Source organism: Procambarus clarkii, chromosome 76, assembly GCF_040958095.1.
Source record: "Procambarus clarkii isolate CNS0578487 chromosome 76, FALCON_Pclarkii_2.0, whole genome shotgun sequence".
Classification (NCBI taxonomy): domain Eukaryota; kingdom Metazoa; phylum Arthropoda; class Malacostraca; order Decapoda; family Cambaridae; genus Procambarus; species Procambarus clarkii.
Genome location: NC_091225.1, coordinates 24,203,983 through 24,230,278, shown reverse-complemented (window position 1 = coordinate 24,230,278; position 26,296 = coordinate 24,203,983). Strand labels below are relative to the sequence as shown.

Below are 26,296 nucleotides of genomic sequence, written 5' to 3'. Positions count from 1 at the left end.
TGGGAGACAGCTGCTACGGGCTGCTTCCTGGGGGTATGTAACAAAAAGAAGGTCTGGTCGAAGACCGGGCCGCGAGGACACTAGGCCCCGAAATCACTTCAAGATAACCTCAAGATAACCCCGGCCATGCGACCATGAACACAGAGCAGCCTCTCGTTATCTCTCTCGCTGTTAACAACGAAGCCTCCAATTGAGAAGATTTTCTCAGGACAAGCAATTTTAGCTGATAAATCAACTATCTAATTAAATAAACTACTCAATGGCTCGGTCGATAGAGCTTCGGCTTCACACACATGGGGCCCACGGTTCGAATCTCCTAGAGCCCGGGTCAGTGAAATCAACTGACTTGCTGTTATTCGTTGAAATTGATGAATTGTGCGCACGCGCGTGTGTGTGTATTTCCCTAGTTGTATTCATCTAGTTGCGCTTGCGGGGGTTGAGATCTGGCTCTTTCGGCCCGCCTCTCAACTGTCAATCAATCAATTGTTACTACTATTTGTGTGTGTGTGTGTGTGTGTGTGTGTGTGTGTGTGTGTGTGTGTGTGTGTGTGTGTGTGTGTGTGTGTGTGTGTGTGTACAATGGTGTATGATGGCCAGCTGCAGGTATACCAACACCAGCTGCGGGTATACCAACACCAGCTGCGGGTATACCAACACCAGCTGCGGGTATAATAGCTGCAGGTATACCAACACCAGCTGCGGGTATACCAACACCAGCTGCAGATATACCCACACCAGCTGCAGGTATACCAACACCAGCTGCAGGTATACCAACACCAGCTGCGGGTATACCAGCTGCAGGTATACCAACACCAGCTGTGGGTATACCAGCTGCAGGTATACCCACACCAGCTGCGGGTATACCAACACCTGCTGCGGGTATACCAGCTGCAGGTATACCAACACCAGCTGCGGGTATACCAACACCAGCTGCGGGTATACCAACACCAGCTGCGGGTATACCAGCTGCAGGTATACCAACACCAGCTGCAGGTATACCAACACCAGCTGCAGGTATACCCACACCAGCTGCAGGTATACCAACACCAGCTGCAGGTATACCAGCATCAGCTGCAGGTATACCAACACCAGCTGCGGGTATACCAGCTGCAGGTATACCAACACCAGCTGCGGGTATACCAGCTGCAGGTATACCAACACCAGCTGCGGGTATACCAGCTGCAGGTATACCCACACCAGCTGCGGGTATACCAACACCAGCTGCGGGTATACCAGCTGCAGGTATACCAACACCAGCTGCAGGTATACCAACACCAGCTGCAGGTATACCCACACCAGCTGCAGGTATACCAACACCAGCTGCAGGTATACCAGCACCAGCTGCAGGTATACCAACACCACTACTGCTGACAGGTGTGCACCCTGGGTCATCAAGCCAGCGTCCTCCACTACAGGAAAAGCTCTCAGACGGTGAGGAGTGAGGAGAGCCAGGCGTGGGTGTCTCAGCCCCTGCTGGCCGAGGACCACACTTCACCTCTCACCTTAAAATGCTCCGAGGTAAAGCTTGGTGCGTGTGTGACCAGCGAGAACTGAACGTGGTGATGAGGGGGGGGGGTAGGGAATGAGAGGTAGAAAGGTAGAAGCTTGAAAATGAGGCGGGAAGTGAAGGATGTAGAAAGAATAACGAAGTAGAATAGAAAAAGGAGGTAGAGAAGAAAGGGAAGGAGGGATGGGAAAAGGGAGGGAGAGGATATTAGATGAATGGGAGGAGGGAGATAAGGGGGAAGAAGGGGGGGGGGGGAATTAAGGAGCTTGAGTGATAGTGAAACAAGCGGCCGCCATTCACTATTTTTCAAACTTTTGTTGGTTGTCAATGACGTTAAACTATTAAAGATGCATTCGAGAGAACTTCTGTGCTAAGGTTCATTTACAAGATCAAGAGTAAAGGTAGACTACCTTTCTTAGATGTAACAGTCTCAGACGGTAATGGAAGCTTTAACACTACAGTCTACACTAAAGAAACTAACATGGACATGTGTGTGAGTGGTGGCATTGAGTACCGTAATAGGTACCAGCGGAGTGTTGTCAATGTCTCCGTCACCCACACCCTCACCCACAGCTCCAGGTGGAAGCTGGTGGACCAAGATTCTATTTCAGACAGAGTAAATAAGATCCAAATAGTTACCGAACTCTAGCTCACCAAACCCAGGAGGCCTGGTCGACGACCGGGCCGCGGGGACACTAAGCCCCGGAAGCACCTCGAGGTAAGGTAGCTCTCGTACAAATGAACTAAGGCGGGGACGAGAGCTACAGTTCAGTAACTATTTGGACTTATTTACTCTGTCTGAAATTGCTATGTTTTAAATTTCAGGGGGATTGGACTGTTAGTATTGAGTCTACGACATGGGACTAAGGCGGGGACAGGAGCTAGAACTTGCTTACTGACTCGATTTAATTTACTACGTCGGAAATATGTCTGTTTAAAATTGGGCTAAAAATGGGCTATTAGTAGCGGACTCGAATAACATTTGGTCTAAAATGGTCTCTCAATATTTTCGGTCTCAACTGGACTCTGATAATATTTGAATTTTCTCCATAAGATCTCTTTAAGAACGCAAATGTACGTACTCTGAAATATTTCGGTCTTTTATTGGACTCTGTTAAACTTTGCTCTTTAAGTGGACTCTTAAATTTTGGGCATAAACTGGTCTCTGTTAAATTTCGGTCTTACAGCTGAACTCTGATTAATTTGTTTTTTTTTTGCTGGACTCTGACAATATTTGGGTCTAAAATAATCTGTCTCATTTCGGTCTTATATGGTCTTTGAAATTATTTGGTCTAAAATAGTTTGTCACATTTGTGTCTAAAAAAATCTGTCAAATTTCGGTAAATTTCTGTCTTCAAATGGTCTCTGAATAATTTGTGGTCTTTTACAGGTGAAATAGCCATAAATGGATATAAAAACCTAAAACTTACTGCTAAGATGTCTATTTTCCTCAACAAAACGTCTATGAACATATTCTCTAAAAATGGTCTTTTTGAATAATTTCGGTCTTAAACTCGTAAATAACCTTCTATGATCATATGAACTCTGAAATATTTTCATAAAAACTGAACTCTGAACATTTTTTAATTTCTCCCATAAGAAATCCTTAAGACCACAAACGCGAATGTTACCTCAAATTTTCCCCATAAGAAACCTTTTAAGACCTTAGCGGCCTCTTCCCGGTTAATTAAAAAAAATAATAATAATAATTTATAATAGGTGATAATCACAGACCACATAAAGTGTATAATTCTAACATAACTCATTTCCATGGCAATATGTGCCGTGAGTGGCTGGTATTCTGCGGTAAACTGTATACTATGTCAGTGTATGAATACCAAGTAACGGTAAATAGCATTGGGGCAGGTTTCTTAATTCTTTATACCAAGACAGTAGACTGTCTATAACCACACCAGGACAGTAGACTGTCTATAACCACACCAGGACAGTAGACTGTCTATAACCACACCAGGACAGTAGACTGTCTATAACCACACCAGGACAGTAGACTGTCTATAACCACACCAGGACAGTAGACTGTCTATAACCACACCAGGACAGTATACTGTCTATAACCACACCAGGACAGTATACTGTCTATAACCACACCAGGACAGTAGACTGTCTATAACCACACCAGGACAGTAGACTGTCTATAACCACACCAGGACAGTATACTGTCTATAAACACACCAGGACAGTAGACTGTCTATAACCACACCAGGACAGTAGACTGTCTATAACCACACCAGGACAGTATACTGTCTATAACCACACCAGGACAGTAGACTGTCTATAACCACACCAGGACAGTATACTGTCTATAACCACACCAGGACACTAGACTGTCTATAACCACACCAGGACAGTATACTGTCTATAACCACACCAGGACAGTAGACTGTCTATAACCACACCAGGACAGTAGACTGTCTATAACCACACCAGGACAGTAGACTGTCTATAACCACACCAGGACAGTAGACTGTCTATAACCACACCAGGACAGTAGACTGTCTATAACCACACCAAGACAGTAGACTGTCTATAACCACACCAGAACAGTAGACTGTCTATAACCACACCAGGACAGTAGACTGTCTATAACCACACCAAGACAGTAGACTGTCTATAACCACACCAGGACAGTAGACTGTCTATAACCACACCAGGACAGTAGACTGTCTATAACCACACCAGGACAGTAGACTGTCTATAACCACACCAAGACAGTAGACTGTCTATAACCACACCAGGACAGTAGACTGTCTATAACCACACCAGGACAGTAGACTGTCTATAACCACCGGCTGCGCGCGCATCTGACACTGGACTCAACACACATTGTTACTCCTGATAAATATTGCTCACAAAATGCTCCACGACTCAGGAATTTGAATTCACTTTTATTGGGTAGAAGACAAGGGCGGGAGCCTCACAGGGGGCCACACAGGGGGCCACACAGGGGGCCACACAGGGGGCCACACAGGGGGCCACACAGGGGGCCACACAGGGGGCCACACAGGGGGCCACACAGGGGGCCACACACGGGGCCCTGACAGGGGGCCCAACATATAACATATTTCTGTCACATTTGCATATCAGAGAGCGAGGGGCACTCTCAACCCGCTCGTCTGGGGCTGCCTTCACCTTAAAAATACCTCCATATTGTATTGGATTAAGGGAGCATCTCTATTACTTTTTCCTATCGCAATTTACTTATTGTGTATGGGGGTCCCTGCCTGAGTGTGTGAGTACTCACCTAGTTGTGCTTGCGGGGGTTGAGCTCTGGCTCTTCAATCCCGCCTCTCAACTGTCAATCAACTGATGTACAGGTTCCTGAGCCTATTGGGGTCTATCGGTATCTACATTTGAAACTGTGTATGGAGTCAGCCTCCACCACATCACTTCCTAATGCATTCCACCTGTTAACTACTCTGACACTGAAAAAGTTCTTTCAAACGGCACTGTGGCTCATTTTGGGTACTCAGCTTCCACCTGTGTCCCCTTGTTCGTGTCCCACCCGTGCTAAATAGTTTATCCTTATCTACCCTGTCAATTCTTCTGAGAATTTTGTAGGTAGTGATCATGTCTTCCCTAACTCTTCTGTTTTCTAGTGTCGTGAGTTTAAGTTCGAGGAATCTTTCCTGGTAGCCCATACCCCTCCAGCCCGTCCTCCTAAAGTTTCCGAACGTCACGAAAAAGGTAAATTTAAAGTGATCTCTCCTAACCTACCAGAGGACCGAAAACAGAAAACGGGACAGAACGTCACTTTCGCCAGCCGCTTCCATTTTCTAGTACGACAATTTTTGGGCCTTATGTAACGCATACGAGCGAAAAGCGACGTTCTTTGTAGGAGGACAGGTTGTGGGAGGACAGGTTGTAGGAGGACAGGTTGTGGGAGGACAGGTTGTGGGAGGACAGGCTGTATGAGGACAGGCTGTAGGAAGACAGGCTGTATGAGGACAGGCTGTATGAGGACAGGCTGTAGGAAGACAGGCTGTAGGAGGACAGGCTATAGGAGGACAGGCGGTAAGAGGACAGGTTGTAGGAGGACAGGCTGTAGGAGGACAGGCTGTAGGAGGACAGGCTGTATGAGGACAGGCTGTAGGAAGACAGGCTGTAGGAGGACAGGCTGTAGGAGGACAGGCTGTAGGAGGACAGGCTGTAAGAGGACAGGCTGTAGGAGGACAGGCTGTAGGAGGACAGGCTGTAGGAGGACAGGCTGTAGGAGGACAGGCTGTAGGAGGACAGGCTGTAGGAGGACAGGCTGTAGGAGGACAGGCTGTAAGAGGACAGGCTGTAAGAGGACAGGTACCCCCCCCCCCCCTCAGCTCGGGGACTAACCTGGTGGTATACCTCTGAACCTTTCTACCATCTTTGTGTCTGACTACACATGGACAAGTTTTGAGGAGTAGAAAAGCTCACCTTTCGACAAACTAAGACCCTTCCAAGTGCTCTGGTTCACACTGCTCCTCCTGATCCTGCTTCTAATGCTGCTGGTGTCTACTCTTATTTCCTGTCTGTCTTGTCCTCTCTGATACTTTGGGAAAGTTGGCACTTAATGACATTCAAGAGCTGTCAAGAGCTGTCAAGAGTCCAGTACCAAAACAAGATGTTACAAGGGCTGACCTAAGCTAATTGGTTAACTTATTATGCACCCCATACTCGTCTTGTGAGTGGTAGTGGACACCATACCCATCCTGTGAGTGGTAGTGGACCCCATACCCATCCTGTGAGTGGTAGTGGACCCCATACCCATCCTGTGAGTGGTAGTGGACCCCATACCCCATCCTGTGAGTGGTAGTGGACACCATACCCCATCCTGTGAGTGGTAGTGGACCCCATACCCATCCTGTGAGTGGTATTGGACACCATACCCATCCTGTGAGTGGTATTGGACACCATACCCATCCTGTGAGTGGTAGTGGACCCCATACTCATCCTGTGAGTGGTAGTGGACCCCATACCCATCCTGTGAGTGGTAGTGGACACCATACCCATCCTGTGAGTGGTAGTGGACCCCATACCCCTCCTGTGAGTGGTAGTGGACCCCATACTCATCCTGTGGGTGGTAGTGGACCCCATACCTATCCTGTGAGTGGTAGTGGACCCCATACCCCATCCTGTGGGTGGTAGTGGACCCAATACTCATCCTGTGAGTGGTAGTGGACCCAATACTCATCCTGTGAGTGGTAGTGGACCCCATACCCATCCTGTGAGTGGTAGTGGACCCCATACCCCATCCTGTGAGTGGTAGTGGACCCCATACCCATCCTGTGAGTGGTAGTGGACCCCATACCCATCCTGTGAGTGGTAGTGGACCCCATACCCATCCTGTGAGTGGTAGTGGACCCCATACCCATCCTGTGAGTGGTAGTGGACCCCATACCCATCCTGTGAGTGGTAGTGGATCCCATACCCATCCTGTGAGTGGTAGTGGATCCCATACCCATCCTGTGAGTGGTAGTGGACCCCATACCCATCCTGTGAGTGGTAGTGGACCCCATACCCATCCTGTGAGTGGTAGTGGACCCCATACCCATCCTGTGAGTGGTAGTGGACCCCATACCCATCCTGTGAGTGGTAGTGGACCCCCATACCCATCCTGTGAGTGGTGGTGGACCCCATACCCATCCTGTGAGTGGTAGTGGACCCCATACCCATCCTGTGAGTGGTAGTGGACCCCATACCCATCCTGTGAGTGGTAGTGGACCCCATACCCATCCTGTGAGTGGTAGTGGACACCATACCCATCCTGTGAGTGGTAGTGGACCCCATACTCATCCTGTGAGTGGTAGTGGACCCCCATACCCATCCTGTGAGTGGTAGTGGACCCCATACTCATCCTGTGAGTGGTAGTGGACCCCATACTCATCCTGTGAGTGGTAGTGGACCCCATACTCATCCTGTGAGTGGTAGTGGACACCATACCCCTCCTGTGAGTGGTAGTGGACACCATACTCATCCTGTGAGTGGTAGTGGACACCATACTCATCCTGTGAGTGGTAGTGGACCCCATACTCATCCTGTGAGTATTAAAGGAGACTTCAGACGAACATAATGGACTCAGAATCTAAACTCCAACATTAGTTACAACAACGACGACGTTTCAGACTTTGTAAACATCAAAAGTCCCTTCACACTGAACAAATCCACAAGGGCCGAGACGAGGATTCGAACCTACGTCCGAGATCATCCCAGACGCTGCCTTTACCGACTGAGCTACGACATGGTCAAAAGAGTTCATTTGATGCATCACGCTATTGTGATTCCCATTCACACAGTTTGGTTACTTTACCATTAATTAGAAAAGCGATCTGTGAACAGAAGAATTCGCTTCAACATTTTGACCAAAACTATTCACGAATGAGTGAATATTTTTTATTTATTGTTTTGTAAAATTAATCCATTTATTATCAGGCAATAACCCATATCTCATAGCAACGAGTTCCGCTATTAGCCTAAATATTAACGTTGAATTTCGTTATTAACCAGATTAACAGTCAAATATCTCACTGATTACGGTCACAAAAATGTAAATAATTAAATCTAACGTGAGATATTAGTTCATAATTCACCTCAACTATTGTGCAAGGCTTTTCCGCCGATTTTGTTCACTGGTGAAAATATTTTTGATTGGAGTGTAAATTTTGACAATGTTTCACAATAGCCAGAGAACGCTGACGCTCTGACAATAGCCAGAGAACGCTGACGCTCTGACAATAGCCAGAGAACGCTGACGCTCTGACAATAGCCAGAGAACGCTGATGCTCTCACAATAGCCAGAGAACGCTGATGCTCTCACAATAGCCAGAGAACGCTGATGCTCTCACAATAGCCAGAGAACGCTGACGCTCTCACAATAGCCAGAGAACGCTGACGCTCTCACAATAGCCAGAGAACGCTGACGCTCTCACAATAGCCAGAGAACGCTGACGCTCTCACAATAGCCAGAGAACGCCGACGCTCTCACAATAGCCAGAGAACGCTGACGCTCTCACAATAGCCAGAGAACGCTGATGCTCTCACAATAGCCAGAGAACGCTGACGCTCTGACAATAGCCAGAGAACGCTGACGCTCTCACAATAGCCAGAGAACGCTGACGCTCTCACAATAGCCAGAGAACGCCGACACTCTCACAATAGCCAGAGAACGCTGGTGCTCTCACAATAGCCAGAGAACGCTGACGCTCTCACAATAGCCAGAGAACGCTGACGCTCTCACAATAGCCAGAGAACGCTGACACTCTCACAATAGCCATAGAATGCTGACGCTCTCACAATAGCCAGAGAACGCCGACGCTCTCACAATAGCCAGAGAACATTGATCACAAGTCAAAGAACATTTTATCACATCAGAATAGCCAGAGAAACTTGTTCTCATCACAAGAAGAACATTGTTCATCTCACAATTCCCGGAGAACATTAATCACCTCACGATAGCCAGAGAACATGGCTCTCCCAGCACACACAGCTGGGTGGCTTACAAAGTTGACATCACTCCAAGCTGGAAAGCTTAACTTACCTTTTTAGCTGTGTCCTGACCCGGGGTGGAGGCATCCTGGAACATATGAGAAGAAATGTAAAGCTTTTTATGTCAAGCGTAAAGCTTTGTATATAAGACAAAGATAAGTATGTCAAATGTAAAGCTTACAATGTCAAACAAAGCTTTGTATGTTAAATATAAAGGTTTGTATGCCAAGCATAAAGCTTTACATGTCATAATAAAATACATAAAGCTTTGTATTTAAAATAAAAAGCTTTGTATGACAAACTTAAAGCTCTGAATGTCACACAAAGCCTTTTATGTCAAACGAATGCTTTGTATGCCAAATATAAAGCTTCTTATATCAAATGTAAAGCTTCGATATACATATACATAAATATTTATGTATATGTGCATACAGGATATTTGAAAGCTAGTCAGAATTGCATTTCACCTTTGTAAACGCTCGTTAACTACACTATGTAAAAAGACACATCTAACACCGTTTATGTAGGACAGACGTAAATCTGTATATTTATGTATGTAGGTTGTATGTATATACCTGATCAACCAGGATGTGACTCAAACGTCAGGCTGCGAGCAGCCGCGTCCAACAGCCTGGTTGATCAGTCCAGCAACCAGAAGGCCTGGTCGACGACCGGGCCGCGGGGACGCTAAGCCCCGGAGCACCTCAAGGTAACCTCAAGGTAAGGTAGCATTTTAAAAGCACTACAATCACCTTCTGTGGTTGATTGTTCAATAAATCCCTGAACTATAGGTTTAACAGATCTCTCACCCTGTCCATGGAGGATAGAATATGTATATATGCTGGTTAGCATTGTAAATGTCTGGCCACGTCTGTGGTAGAGAAGAAACGCAAAAATATACTTAATTAACCCCGTGACGAGTGAGGTAGGCCAGCCGTTCCCTATATCTTCATCCCGTGTGTTCAGAGGCACGATGAGCAGAGCTTCTCTAGGCTCACTTGTCCGTTACAAACGAACGTCGCTAATCTGCCCTTCACTTCTGGCCAGATCAAGTCCTCACATCACATTGGTATAACCGTTCCCGCCTGATACTTACTGTGTCGTGCTCAGTTTAACCGGACAAACATATGGAGAATGGAGGAGGAGTTGATATAATCACCATAAAATCGTTACCGGTTTGCTAGAATTAACGAGACAAAGTTACGGCCTGCAAATATCTTAAATATTTGATAGATGGCAACACTCCCCCGCAATAGTCGGTGATACTCTGGCAACACTCCAACTGTCTCTTTCCTAGTCAATTATTTGCTAGGCTTTATCTTCCTCTTTAACTGTTTACTTCTCACGCCACTTGCAACTTCACTTAAGCAATAAATGTACACTTTAACTCCTCACAAATAATAAACAAATAGTGTAGCTCCTCAGTCTTAAAGAATCACACACTAAAGTTCACTCAGCCCGAAATAACACCATAACGGCCCGTCCACTTCACTAATCTCGCCTCATACAATTATAATAGTTAATAAACACTTCTTAACAACAATGGGTTAATGGTAGAGACGTTGTCAGGTAAATATATAGTCATTCTGGCTTGAGCGCTTTCGCCCCATGACAACACCCGGGGAGGATTGACTGGGAACTGATCTATAATCTACCTTATTGACAGAGCGTGGAAGCTGCAGACTTCCCAGCACGTAGGATTGAAGATCCGTCCAGCGGATGAGTAGGTCTCCTCTCTTGTTGGTGTCTCTTCCATAATTCCTCAACAGGTCTATCCTCCAGTCGGGTAGGCTGCCTCCCGACCTCTGAGTTCCTCTGGTGATAAGGCCAGGAGGCAGAGACTGTCGCCCCACCTCCTCCTCTAGTGGCTGGGATGCTGGTCCTTCTCTCTTCTACTGTAGACACTAGTAGTATAACTGCTTGTTGCCCCGGAGTCGTTATTACTGCTACACCCTGACTAGGACCTCGCCACAGTCTCTCCCTACGCAGTTCCACCTCTGGGTACGGCTCGCGGGTTGAATCTCAGCCTCCCAGATCCGCCTCTCGAGACAAACTGGAAGTGCGCCGTTGTGAGCCTCTTGTGAACCCCTCTCACTGACCAACACCTCTACACTTCCCCGGAAGCCGCCCTGTAGCTCCTCCTCTTCGTCTCTCAAGTATTGCTCGGGAATAATTCCTTTTATGGGCTTAACTCTCTGCAAAACTAGGGAGGGTCGAGTGACACACCATATTGCTCTCACTCCAGGCGGTCAGTGACAACGGCTATCGCGCGCCTCCCGCTGGGGCGCCTCACGTCATTCCATGTCACGCCCGGGGCGCTTCCTGATTGGCCAGCCCGGCCAAGCCCCTGCAACTACCAATTACATTGGTAGAGCCCAGTAGGCTCAGGAATCTGTACACCAGTTGATTGACAGTTGAGAGGCGGGACCAAAGAGCCAAAGCTCAACCCCCGCAAGCATAATTATGTGAGTACAATTAGGTGAGTACATCCCTTGCTAACAAGCGCCATCAAATCTTTTGGATGAGCCGCTCTCTCGCCTACTCCTATTCTAATTTAAACATAAACATATTTATTCTGCGGTTTCTCGCCTTCGTTTATGAGTTATACAATAAATAAGGCTTCTTATAGATATGAACAAAGGGGGGGGGGGGAAGAGTCTGACTCTTAACAGACGGGAGAGAATACTTGCTGGACTCCGCAAAAACACTCACTGAACCCCATCCCAAACCACACCCCCCCTCACCAACCCACACACCACTCACCAACCCACACACCCCTCACCAACCCACACACCCCCTCACCAACCCACACACCCCCTCACCAACCCACACACCCCTCACCAACCCACACCCCCCCTCACCAACCCACACACCACTCACCAACCCACACACCCCTCACCAACCCACACACCCCCTCACCAACCCACACCCCCCTCACCAACCCACACACCCCCTCACCAACCCACACACCCCTCACCAACCCACACACCCCCTCACCAACCCACACCCCCCTCACCAACCCACACCCCCCGTCACCAACCCACACCCCCCCTCACCAACCCACACACCCCCTCACCAACCCACACCCCCCTCACCAACCCACACCCCTCACCAACACACACCCCCCTCACCAACCCACACCCCCCCTCACCAACCCACACCCCCCCTCACCAACCCACACCCCCCCTCACCAACCCACACCCCCCCTCACCAACCCACACCCCCCCCTCACCAACCCACACCCCCCCTTACCAACCCACACACCCCACACCAACCCACACCCCCCCCCTCACCAACCCCCACCCCCCCCCTCACCAACACACACCCCCCTCACCAACCCACACACCCCCCTTACCAACCCACACACCCCCACTCACCAACCCACACCCCCCCTCACCAACCCACACACCCCCCTCAGCAACCAACACACCCCCCTCACCAACCAACACACACCCCATCACCAACCCACACACACCCCCTCATCAACCCACACCCCCCCTCACCAACCAACACACCCCCCTCACCAACCCACACACACCCCCTCACCAACCCACACCCTCCCTCACCAACCAACACACCCCCCTCACCAACCAACACACCCCCCCCCTCACCAACCCACACCCCCTTCACCAACCCACACACCCCCTCACCAACCCACACCCCCCTCACCAACCCACACCCCCCTCACCAACCCACACCCCCCTCACCAACCCACACACCCCCTTCACCAACCCACACACCCCCTCACCAACCCACACCCCCTTCACCAACCCACACACCCCCTTCACCAACCCACACACCCCCTCACCAACCCACACACCCCTCACCAACCCACACACCCCCTCACCAACCCACACACCCCTCACCAACCCACACCCCCTTCACCAACCCACACACCCCTCACCAACCAACACACCCCCCTCACCAACCCACACACACCCCCTCACCAACCCACACCCCCCCTCACCAACCCACACACCCCCCCTCACCAACCCACACACCCCCCTCACCAACCCACACACCCCTCACCAACCCACACACCCCTCACCAACCCACACCCCCTCACCAACACACCCCCCCTCACCAACCCACACCCCCCCCTCACCAACCCACACCCCCCTCACCAACCCACACCCCCCCTCACCAACCCACACACCCCTCACCAACCCACACCCCCCTCACCACCCCCCACCCCCCCCCTCACCAACCCACACCCCCCCTCACCAACACACACCCCCCTCACCAACCCACACACCCCCCTCACCAACCCACACACCCCCCTTACCAACCCACACACCCCCACTCACCAACCCACACACCCCCACTCACCAACCCACACCCCCCCTCACCAACCCACACCCCCCTCACCAACCCACACCCCCCTCAGCAACCAACACACCCCCTTCACCAACCAACACACACCCCATCACCAACCCACACACACCCCCCTCATCAACCCACACCCCCCCCTCACCAACCAACACACCCCCCTCACCAACCCACACACACCCCCTCACCAACCCACACCCCCCCCTCACCAACCAACACACCGCCCTCACCAACCAACACACCCCCCCTCACCAACCCACACACCCCCCTCACCAACCCACACACCCCTCACCAACCCACACCCCCCTTACCAACCCACACACCCCACTCACCAACCCACACACCCCCCCTCATTAACCCACACACCCCCTTCACCAACCAACACACACCCCATCACCAACCCACACACACCCCCCTCATCAACCCACACCCCCCCTCACCAACCAACACACCCCCCTCACCAACCCACACACACCCCCTCACCAACCCACACCCCCCCCTCACCAACCAACACACCGCCCTCACCAACCAACACCCCCCCCTCACCAACCCACACCCCCCCTCACCAACCCCCACACCCCCTCACCAACCCACACCCCCCCCCCTCACCAACCAACACACCCCCTCACCAACCCACACACACCCCCTCACCAACCCACCCACCCCCCCCTCACCAACCAACACACCCCCCTCACCAACCAACACACCCCCCCTCACCAACCCACACACCCCCCTCACCAACCCACACACCCCTCACCAACCCACACCCCCACTCACCAACCCACACCCCCCCTCACTAACCCACACCCCCACTCACCAACCCACACCCCCCTCACTAACCCACACACCCCCACTCACCAACCCACACCCCCCTCACTAACCCACACACCCCCTTCACCAACCAACACACACCCCATCACCAACCCACACACACCCCCCTCATCAACCCACACCCCCCCCTCACCAACCAACACACCCCCCTCACCAACCCACACACACCCCCTCACCAACCCACACACACCCCCTCACCAACCCACACCCCCCCCTCACCAACCAACACACCGCCCTCACCAACCAACACCCCCCCCCTCACCAACCCACACCCCCCCTCACCAACCCCCACACCCCCTCACCAACCCACACCCCCCCCCTCACCAACCAACACACCCCCTCACCAACCCACACACACCCCCTCACCAACCCACCCACCCCCCCCTCACCAACCAACACACCCCCCTCACCAACCAACACACCCCCCCTCACCAACCCACACACCCCCCTCACCAACCCACACACCCCTCACCAACCCACACCCCCACTCACCAACCCACACCCCCCCCCTCACTAACCCACACCCCCACTCACCAACCCACACCCCCCTCACTAACCCACACACCCCCACTCACCAACCCACACGGCCGGAAACTCCACTCCGGAAACTCTGGGAGCCGGTCGGCCGAGCGGACAGCACGCTGGACTTGTGATCCTGTGGTCCTGGGTTCGATCCCAGGCGCCGGCGAGAAACATTGGGCAGAGTTTCTTTCACCCTATGCCCCTGTTACCTAGCAGTAAAATAGGTACCTGGGTGTTAGTCAGCTGTCACGGGCTGCTTCCTGGGGGTGGAGGCCTGGTCGAGGACCGGGCCGCGGGGACACTAAAAAAGCCCCGAAATCATCTCAAGATAACCTCAAGATAACCCCCCCCCCTCCTCCTTCCCTAGATACCCCCAATCTTCGTTAACTGTTACTGCTAAGTAAAGAAACTTACCTTCTTCAATAGTATCCACAACGTCTTCGAGAACCTGTTCACATATTTCCCAAACTCTCAGGAGTCAACGCATCTCCAGTTCTCCCTCCAAGGAGAGATTAAATACTTGAGTCTTTAGTCATAAAGCCATAAATGATTTTTCCCAGAGAAGACAATTGAATCCAGCTTCCCGCTCGAGGGAAACACGAAAGAGTAGCAGCAATATGTCTCAAACCTTCATAATCACAGCCAAAAATAATTGAACGTTGTTGTTGTTGTTTAAGATTCGCTACCTGGAACAAAGAGCTCCAAGTAGCACGGGCTATGGTGAGCCCGCAGTGGTAATTGAACGGAATCATGATAGGTGAAATTGACCTGCAGAGAGGACGTGCGAGCTCTCAGAAACACCAGTACCACATGCTAGTCCATCCTCCTGAGGGTTCCAGCGTCAAGAAAATTTAAAGTAGTCTCTCCTAACCTACCAGAGGACCCAAAACAGAAAACGGGACAGTACGTCACTTTCGCCAGCCGCTTCCATTTTCTAGTACGACCATTTTTGGGCCTTATGTAACGCATACGAGCGAAAAGCGACGTTCTTTGTAGGAGGACAGGTTGTAGGAGGACAGGTTGTGGGAGGACAGGTTGTGGGAGGACAGGTTGTGGGAGGACAGGTTGTAGGAGGACAGGTTGTGGGAGGACAGGTTGTAGGAGGACAGGTTGTGGGAGGACAGGTTGTGGGAGGACAGGTTGTGGGAGGACAGGTTGTAGGAGGACAGGTTGTGGGAGGACAGGTTGTGGGAGGACAGGTTGTGGGAGGACAGGTTATAGGAGGAGAGGTTGTGGGAGGACAGGTTGTAGGAGGACAGGCTGTAAGAGGACAGGCTGTAAGAGGACAGGCTGTAAGAGGACAGGCTGTAAGAGGACAGGCTGTAAGAGAACAGGCTGTAAGAGGACAGGTTGCAGGAGGACAGGCTGTAAGAGGACAGGCTGTAAGAGGACAGGCTGTAAGAGGACAGGCTGCAGGAGGACAGGCTGTAAGAGGACAGGTTGCAGGAGGACAGGTTGTGGGAGGACAGGTTGTGGGAGGACAGGTTGTAGGAGGACAGGTTGTGGGAGGACAGGTTGTGGGAGGACAGGTTATAGGAGGAGAGGTTGTGGGAGGACAGGTTGTAGGAGGACAGGTTGTGGGAGGACAGGTTGTGGGAGGACAGGTTGTAGGAGGACAGGTTGTGGGAGGACAGGTTGTGGGAGGACAGGTTGTGGGAGGACAGGTTGTGGGAGGGCAGGTTGTGGGAGGACAGGTTGTGTGAGGGCAGGTTGTGGAAAGGCAGGTTGTAGGAGGGCAGGTTGTGGGAGGACAGGCTGTAAGAGGACAGGCTGTAAGAGGACAGGCTGTAAGAGGACAGGCTGTAAGAGGACAGGCTGTAAGAGGACAGGCTGTAAGAGAACAGGCTGTAAGAGGACAGGTTGCAGGAGGACAGGCTGTAAGAGGACAGGCTGTAAGAGGACAGGCTGTAAGAGGACAGGCTGTAAGAGGACAGGCTGCAGGAGGACAGGCTGTAAGAGGACAGGTTGCAAGAGGACAGGTTGTGGGAGGACAGGTTGCAGGAGGACAGGTTGCAGGAGGACAGGTTGTAGGAGGACAGGTTGTAGGAGGATAGGTTGTAAGAGGACAGGTTGTAGGAGGACAGGTTGCAGGAGGACAGGTTAGACACACACCCTGAGAGTCCAAAGGTCACCCAGAGCTCTAACTGAGCCCTACACCTGCAGTCTTCTCATCAGAACAGAGCACCTTGATCAGCCTGAAGTGTTTGTCACCACCTTTGTCTTCTCCATCTGAAGCATCAGCCAGGTGTCACATTAAACAACTGATTCAGCCTTTAATTTGCCACCTGTCGTAACTCACATGATCCACAAATACATGTCAGGTAATCTATCTTGAGATGATTTCGGGGCTTAGCGTCCCCGCGGCCCGGTCCTCGACCAGGCCTCCTTTTTGTTACACACCCCCAGGAAGCAGCCCGTAGCAGCTGGCTAACTCCAAGGTACCTATTTACTGCTTGGTGAATAGGTGCATCAGGGTGAACAGTTGCATCAGCAACCATCATGATGACAAAGCCTCGTTTTCTAATGCCCTGCAATTCTGACAGTCAGACTGGTTGGCCATAATTGGGATCGCTGTACACCTTTGGCATGCAGGTGTCACAGCTTCCCACCCAAGATATCAGCTAAGATATCAAGTACAAAGTATTGGCTCATCAGTACAATTCATTCCCCATTGCTAAGGAGATACTTTATATCTGGGAAATAATATAAAAAAAAAATTCAGATGATTCGGGTTCTAAACTCATCAATACATCAAAAGACCCAAGAGTTGCCATATAGCATAGTTCAATTACCTTATACATAGTTAAACAAAAAGCACCGGTTATTTTGGACATTGCTAGGCCATTGGGAATATAAATGGATGCAAAATTGCTCTTAAAACTGATCAAAAAAATTGCTAGCTTTTGCATTCAATAGTAATTTTTATTCGAATACAAATGGGATTGGCATGGGAACTGTCCTCGATCTCAAATATACGAATACGTACCAGTGCTGCTTGGAAAAGATTTTATGATATAATTGCCCGTTTGCCTTTAATTAAGCCTATATAACCCCGAACATATGTGGCTAACTGATTTATTTTTTAACAAACCTTTTTATGTAGAAAAGTTTGTTTCATTTATAAATGGATGAAAGGCTTAAATATATCTAGCAAATTAAATATAAATATTGCATAAACATTATGCAATATATATATATATATATATATATATATATATATATATATATATATATATATATATATATATATATATATGTCATACCTAGTAGCCAGAACGCACTTCTCAGCCTACTATGCAAGGCCCGATTTGCCTAATAAGCTAAGTTTTCATGAATTAATATATTTTCTCTATTTTTTTTCTTATGAAATGATAAAGCAACCCATTTCATTATGTATGAGGTCAATTTTTTTTTATTGGAGTTAAAATTAACGTAGTTATATGACCGAACCTAACCAACCCTACCTATCCTAACCTAACCTATCTTTATAGGTTAGGTTAGGTAGCCGAGAAAGTTAAGTTAGGTTAGGTAGGTTAGGTAGTCGAAAAACAATTCATGAAACTTGGCTTATTAGGCAAATTGGGCCTTGCATAGTAGGCTGAGAAGTGCGTTCTGGCTACTAGGTACGACATTATATATATATATATATATATATAATGTCGTACCTAGTAGCCAGAACGCACTTCTCAGCCTACTATGCAAGGCCCAATTTGCCTAATAAGCCAAGTTTCATGAATTGTTTTTCGACTACCTAACCTACCTAACCTAACTTAACTTTCTCGGCTACCTAACCTAACCTATAAAGATAGGTTAGGTTAGGATAGGTAGGGTTGGTTAGGTTCGGTCATATAACTACGTTAATTTTAACTCCAATAAAAAAAAATTGACCTCATACATAATGAAATGGGTTGCTTTATCATTTCATAAGAAAAAAAATAGAGAAAATATATTAATTCATGAAAACTTAGCTTATTAGGCAAATCGGGCCTTGCATAGTAGGCTGAGAAGTGCGTTCTGGCTACTAGGTATGACATATATATATATATATATATATATATATATATATATATATATATATATATATATATATATATATATATATATATATATATATATTATATATATATATATGTCGTACCTAGTAGCCAGAACTCACTTCTCAGCCTACTATTCAAGGCCCGATTTGCCTAATAAGCCAAGTTTTCCTGAATTAATATACTTACTATAATTTTTTTCTTATGAAATGATAAAGCAACCCTTTTCTCTATGTATGAGGTCAATTTTTTTTTTATTGGAGTTAAAATTAACGTAGATATATGACCGAACCTAACCAACCCTACCTAACCTAACCTAACCTATATTTATAGGTAAGGTTAGGTTAGGGAGCCAAAAAAAGCTAGGTTAGGTTAGGTTAGGTAGGTTAGGTAGACGAAAAAACATTAATTCATGAAAACTTGGCTTATTAGGCAAATCGGGCCTTGAATAGTAGGCTGAGAAGTGCGTTCTGGCTATTAGGTACGACATTATATATATATATATATATATATATATATATATATATATATATATATATATTATTAAATATGACCGAAAAAGTAAGATTAATAATTCTAACACGAATTTTCTCAATCTTTCGTACATTACGCTTCACTGTTGGAGGTAAATCAAAAATCAATTCTCCAAAATTCATTTTTATTTCTAGTCTGACGCGACACGGGCGCGTTTCGTAAAACTTATTACATTTTCAAAGACTTTTAGTTCACAAATACACAACTGAATAGAACTTACGTATCTCCGATTTTATATCTACATTTGAGTGAGGTGGGAGGGGTGATGTGGCATTAACACAAGACAGAACAAAAGGGGATATTAATAGGGTATTAAAAGTATCAACACAAGACAGAACACAAACAATGGGTATTGAATAGAAGTGTTTGTAGAAAGCCTATTGGTCCATATTTCTTGATGCTTCTATATTGGAGCGGAGTCTTGAGGTGGGTAGAATATAGTTGTGCAATAATTGGCTGTTGATTGCTGGTGTTGACTTCTTGATGTGTAGTGCCTCGCAAACGTCAAGCCGCCTGCCATCGCTGTATCTATCGATGATTTCTGTGTTGTTTACTAGGATTTCTCTGGCGATGGTTTGGTTGTGGGAAGAGATTATATGTTCCTTAATGGAGCCCTGTTGCTTATGCATCGTTAAACGCCTAGAAAGAGATGTTGTTGTCTTGCCTATATACTGGGTTTTTTGGAGCTTACAGTCCCCAAGTGGGCATTTGAAGGCATAGACGACGTTAGTCTCTTTTAAAGCGTTCTGTTTTGTGTCTGGAGAGTTTCTCATGAGTAGGCTGGCCGTTTTTCTGGTTTTATAGTAAATCGTCAGTTGTATCCTCTGATTTTTGTCTGTAGGGATAACGTTTCTATTAACAATATCTTTCAGGACCCTTTCCTCCGTTTTATGAGCTGTGGAAAAGAAGTTCCTGTAAAATAGTCTAATAGGGGGTATAGGTGTTGTGTTCGTCGAAGACATCATAAGAAGGAAAGTGAAAAGCCATGCAACCTCTGAAGAGACAACTAACACAACACCTATACCCCCTATTAGACTATTTTACAGGAACTTCTTTTCCACAGCTCATAAAACGGAGGAAAGGGTCCTGAAAGATATTGTTAATAGAAACGTTATCCCTACAGACAAAAATCAGAGGATACAACTGACGATTTACTATAAAACCAGAAAAACGGCCAGCCTACTCATGAGAAACTCTCCAGACACAAAACAGAACGCTTTAAAAGAGACTAACGTCGTCTATGCCTTCAAATGCCCACTTGGGGACTGTAAGCTCCAAAAAACCCAGTATATAGGCAAGACAACAACATCTCTTTCTAGGCGTTTAACGATGCATAAGCAACAGGGCTCCATTAAGGAACATATAATCTCTTCCCACAACCAAACCATCGCCAGAGAAATCCTAGTAAACAACACAGAAATCATCGATAGATACAGCGATAGCAGGCGGCTTGACGTTTGCGAGGCACTACACATCAAGAAGTCAACACCAGCAATCAACAGCCAATTATTGCACAACTATATTCTACCCACCTCAAGACTCCGCTCCAATATAGAAGCATCAAGAAACATGGACCAATAGGCTTTCTACAAACACTTCTATTCAATATCCATTGCTTCGTGTTCTGTCTTGTGTTGATGAAATTAATACCCTATTAATACTCTTGTTCTGTCTTGTGTTGATGAAATTAATACCCTATTAATACCACACTTTGTTCTGTCTTGTGTTAATGCCACATCACCCCATCCACCTCACTCAAATGTAGATATAAAATCGGAGATACGTAAGTTCTATTCAGTTGTGTATTTGTGAACTAAAGTCTTTGAAAATGTAATAAGTTTTACGAAACGCGCCCGTGTCGCGTCAGACTAGAAATAAAAATGAATTTTGGAGAATTGATTTTTGATTTACCTCCAACAGTGAAGCGTAATGTACGAAAGATTGAGAAAATTCGTGTTAGAATTATTAATCTTACTTTTTCGGTCATATTTAATAATATATATATATATATATATATATATATATATATATATATATATAACAATAATGCACCTTAGTGTATCCAGTTCTTAACCCACTAGACCACACTTTTCAAAATTATTAGAAGTCGTCAGACTCTTCACCGAGTGCTGCCGGGGATTGGGTTATCAAGTTTGGGGACATATTTCATCGAATCACTGGTCTCGTTATTTATTAAGTCCTCCAGTTGTATGTCTCCAGTCATGGAATATACCTTAAGGAATTTCAAGCACTGAATCCAAGAATATATAAGTATATGCAACCCGTTCTCGCAAATTCGTATAGTCAATATTGACTTATTAACTACGTGCATAGGTGATATACTAAACATAATAGATACCCTTAAAAAGCTTCATAGAAAACACCGACCTTACCTAACCTTGTGAGTATGTTAAGATAAGCATCTTATTGCTTCGTAATTACAATTATTACTTAACCTATACCTATAATAAGTTAAGTAACAATTTTAATTACGAAGCTATAAGATGCTTATCTTAACATACTAACAAGGTTAGGTAAGGTCGGCGTTTTCTATGAAGCTTTTTAAGGGTATCTATTATGTTTAGTATGTCACCTATGCACTTATTTAATAAGTCAATATTGACTATACGAATTTGCGAGAACGGGTTGGTATATGCCCTTCCGCACCCCTTCCCCCCTTAACGTGCGTCAGAATGCGTATATTCCTCAGCTAAAGTGCGCAGCCAAGATGCAAGGTCACTTCTTTACTTAATGTGCAAGTAGATATGGATAGTATTTAGATTGGACTACCATAAGGTAGCCGGGAGCCGGTCAGCCGGGAGCCGGTAGCCGGGAGCCGGTCAGCCGAGCGGACAGCACGCTGGACTTGTGATCCTGTGGTCCCGGGGTCTATCCCGGGCGCCGGCGAGAAATAATGGGCAAAGTTTCTTTCATTCTATGCCCCTGTTACCTAGCAGTAAAATAGGTACCTGGGTCAGCTGTCACAGGCTGCTTCCTGGGGGTGGAGGCCTGGTCAAGGACCGGGCCGCGGGGACACTAAAGCCCCGAAATCATCTCAAGATAACCATCAAGCTGTGGTCTCTCTGGAGAGCTGTTATCATTTCGATTCTAGATATAGTATGATAGCCAACGTGCCACACAAGGTCATGGGAAAACGTATTGTGGTTGATCATAGCTCATGGGTGGAGCTGATATCGTGGGTGGAGCGGAATGGTACTCATGTAAGGTGAATAGCGGAAAGCATCGGAACCTGACCCGTTTCTGTACATGGCTGCAATTAATTGCAAACTCACCCCGCCCCCTCTCAGTGATGTCATATAAACCCCGCGACCGAACCAATCAGATGGATATGCCAAAAAGCTGCTACCCTCTGATTGGTGTATTCATATACAGAATCGCTGACGTTGGCAAGCCAGCCAACGTAAATCGAGCGCAAAAATCATTCATTGTGAACAGGCCAGCGGCCGCACAACGCAGTGTTCCCTCTACACCGGCCAAGACAGAGCATGGGGGGTGGCGGAGTCTGGCGGTACAACAAGTAATGCTGCCACAATTATCACTGCACCACTGATAACGACACCAACCCATGTTCACTCGTAATAACAAACAACAACACAAGGACGTTATCGAGAACAATTGCGTGGGGCAGCTATGGTCCTAACAGACACGCGACCCTGAACAAGGACACGAGTGAACAAGGACACGAGTGAACAAGGACACGAGTGAACAAGGACACGAGTGAACAAGGACACGAGTGAACAAGGACACGAGTGAACAAGGACACGAGTGAACAAGGACACGAGTGAACAAGGACACGAGTGAACAAGGACACGAGACAACTGGAACAATTGCATGGGGTAGTAGGCAGCCATTCACCAAAACATGGACCATCACCAGCTACCATCTGAATGTGATTCAGTCATCAGTACTTTCCTTCTGCCTGTGGTAAGTGCATCCACAACTGTCGAGATGGTGATTACCGCAGTCGTCGGCCACTTGTGCTCGCGCTGAGGGTGATGTGAATCACGAGTCGGTGTTCGGAGTGAGCGACATGTTCGTACAATCGATTCTATGTCAACATTGAGTGGCGTCCGTGACCGGCACACCAGTCTAGCCCAGTCTGGTAGGCCTGGGAGCATCTGAACAGTTGGTGGTAGACTCTGGGAGACATATTGCACACTTAAGACCCCAGCATAGTGAAGACTGTCACACGCCTCGCTACAGCAGCAGACGTCTGGGTGAGAATTACTGTACACCTGTAGCCTAGCGTGTTTGAGAGATATTGATGTTTTGTGGATGCAAATCGAAGCCCGGATATCCCCATTGGAACTTGTGAAATTGATGTAATTGTAGCAGTGACAAGACCTGTATCGTGAACCCGGACTATAAACCGGGATTAAGATGGTGTCCCTCGAGAGACCTAAACACCCCTCGGCGCCACAGTTACTCTTCTCTCTGATTAGTTTTCTTATGACGCTTCTTAAAGTAAATAGAAAAACTCTAAAAAATGTACATTAAATTCAGCAGTAATAATAGTCATGTTAAAACACAAATGTGGGATCTGTGAAGCTTCTCCTTCATATTAAACTGTCATCCCCATCTGGGGTAGAACAACCATCCCAGCACTCCTTCTATACATGTCAATGACAACCAAAACAGAACTCTGTCTAAATCTGAGTTGAGTAAACACCAATATCTGACACAGTTCATTTGGCCGCCTCTGTTATACACATTGAACACGTTCTACTGAACGGGGTGAGAACAGCTTGAGCTACCTCATGAGCTACTTTGTGTCTAATTTATACCTCAATAAACATATTTAAACTTGAATTTGAACTGTCGCCTCGACGCGCTGTCCGTGGCGCACTGTTAAGACACTCGCCCTGCGCTCCGAGTGCGACTTGGCCTAGGTTCGTATCCTGGCCGGGAAGGAGAATTGCCTAGACGTCAATCCTTAACTGTACGCCTCTGTTCACCCAGCAGTGAATGGGGTACCCGCTTATCAAACAACTTGGCGGGTGGTATTCCAGATAAAATTAAGATTAAGGACCTGCCCGAGACGCTACGTGTGCCAGTGGCTGTACAAGAAGGTAACAACTCTTGTATATATCAATAAATTACACAATAACTAAAAAAAACAACGGTTTTGAGCTGTGTTATAACACACATCACTACTCCTCGCATTACCTGTGTGGGCCGGTGGTGATGTTGCAGCTGGTGATGTTGCAGCTGGTGATGTTGCAGCTGGTGATGTTGCAGCTGGTGATGTTGCAGCTGGTGATGTTGCAGCTGGTGATGTTGCAGCTGGTGATGTTGCAGCTGGTGATGTTGCAGCTGGTGATGTTGCAGCTGGTGATGTTGCAGCTGGTGATGATGCAGCTGGTGATGATGCAGCTGGTGATGATGCAGCTGGTGATGATGCAGCTGGTGATGATGCAGCTGGTGATGTTGCAGCTGGTGATGATGCAGCTGGTGATGTTGCAGCTGGTGATGATGCAGCTGGTGATGATGCAGCTGGTGATGTTGCAGCTGGTGATGATGCAGCTGGTGATGATGCAGCTGGTGATGTTGCAGCTGGTGATGTTGCAGCTGGTGATGTTGCAGCTGGTGATGTTGCAGCTGGTGATGTTGCAGCTGGTGATGATGCAGCTGGTGATGATGCAGCTGGTGATGTTGCAGCTGGTGATGATGCAGCTGGTGATGTTGCAGCTGGTGATGTTGCAGCTGGTGATGTTGCAGCTGGTGATGATGCAGCTGGTGATGTTGCAGCTGGTGATGATGCAGCTGGTGATGATGCAGCTGGTGATGTTGCAGCTGGTGATGATGCAGCTGGTGATGATGCAGCTGGTGATGTTGCAGCTGGTGATGTTGCAGCTGGTGATGTTGCAGCTGGTGATGTTGCAGCTGGTGATGATGCAGCTGGTGATGATGCAGCTGGTGATGTTGCAGCTGGTGATGTTGCAGCTGGTGATGATGCAGCTGGTGATGATGCAGCTGGTGATGATGCAGCTGGTGATGTTGCAGCTGGTGATGATGCAGCTGGTGATGATGCAGCTGGTGATGATGCAGCTGGTGATGATGCAGCTGGTGATGTTGCAGCTGGTGATGTTGCAGCTGGTGATGATGCAGCTGGTGATGATGCAGCTGGTGATGATGCAGCTGGTGATGTTGCAGCTGGTGATGATGCAGCTGGTGATGATGCAGCTGGTGATGATGCAGCTGGTGATGTTGCAGCTGGTGATGATGCAGCTGGTGATGTTGCAGCTGGTGATGTTGCAGCTGGTGATGATGCAGCTGGTGATGATGCAGCTGGTGATGTTGCAGCTGGTGATGTTGCAGCTGGTGATGATGCAGCTGGTGATGTTGCAGCTGGTGATGTTGCAGCTGGTGATGTTGCAGCTGGTGATGTTGCAGCTGGTGATGATGCAGCTGGTGATGTTGCAGCTGGTGATGTTGCAGGTGGTGATGATGCAGCTGGTGATGTTGCAGGTGGTGATGTTGCAGCTGGTGATGATGCAAACACAGGCGGCCAGGGAGAAGTGTTGGCCGTATATTTGGTTCCCACTTGTGTTAAGGCCGAACTCCCGCCTATAGGGAAGGCCGGTTGACCCGGGTAGCGAGTCAACCGGCTACCCGGACCAACCCGCTACCCGGACCAACCGGCTTCCCGGACCAACCCGCTACCCGGACCAACCCGCTACCCGGACCAACGTAGCTCTCATCCTGTAACTACACTTAGGTAATTACACTTAAGTAATTACACTTAGGTAATTACTGGAGCGTTCAACAGGCGCATAGTCTTTGTCAACATTACTGAGGCGTCAATTTCTGAAGAAGATGGAATAAAATAATGTTGAAATATCATATGGATCAATCGCATTAGGTGGATTGCGTAGTCGGTAGCTCTACCAGTGTGTTTGGATCCTGGTAGCTCTACCAGTTTGTGGATCCTGGTAGCTCTACCAGTGTGTGTGGATCCTGGTAGCTCTACCAGTGTGTGTGGATCCTGGTAGCTCTACCAGTGTGTGTGTGGATCACTGGTAGCTCTACCAGTGTGTGTGTG

General features: G+C 47.9%; 1 protein-coding gene across 1 annotated transcript in view; it reads left to right on the top strand.

Moving 5' to 3' along the window:
* LOC138357231 (spidroin-1-like) overlaps nt 1-25,841 on the top strand; it is a 50,016-nt gene extending 24,175 nt beyond the window's left edge. The window contains exons 2-3 of the mRNA XM_069313891.1: nt 24,214-24,323; nt 24,448-25,841. Coding sequence (XP_069169992.1) covers nt 24,214-24,323; nt 24,448-25,841 — 1,504 coding nt within the window. The remainder of the gene's footprint in view (nt 1-24,213; nt 24,324-24,447) is intronic.
* The last annotated feature ends 455 nt before the right edge of the window (nt 25,842-26,296 follow it).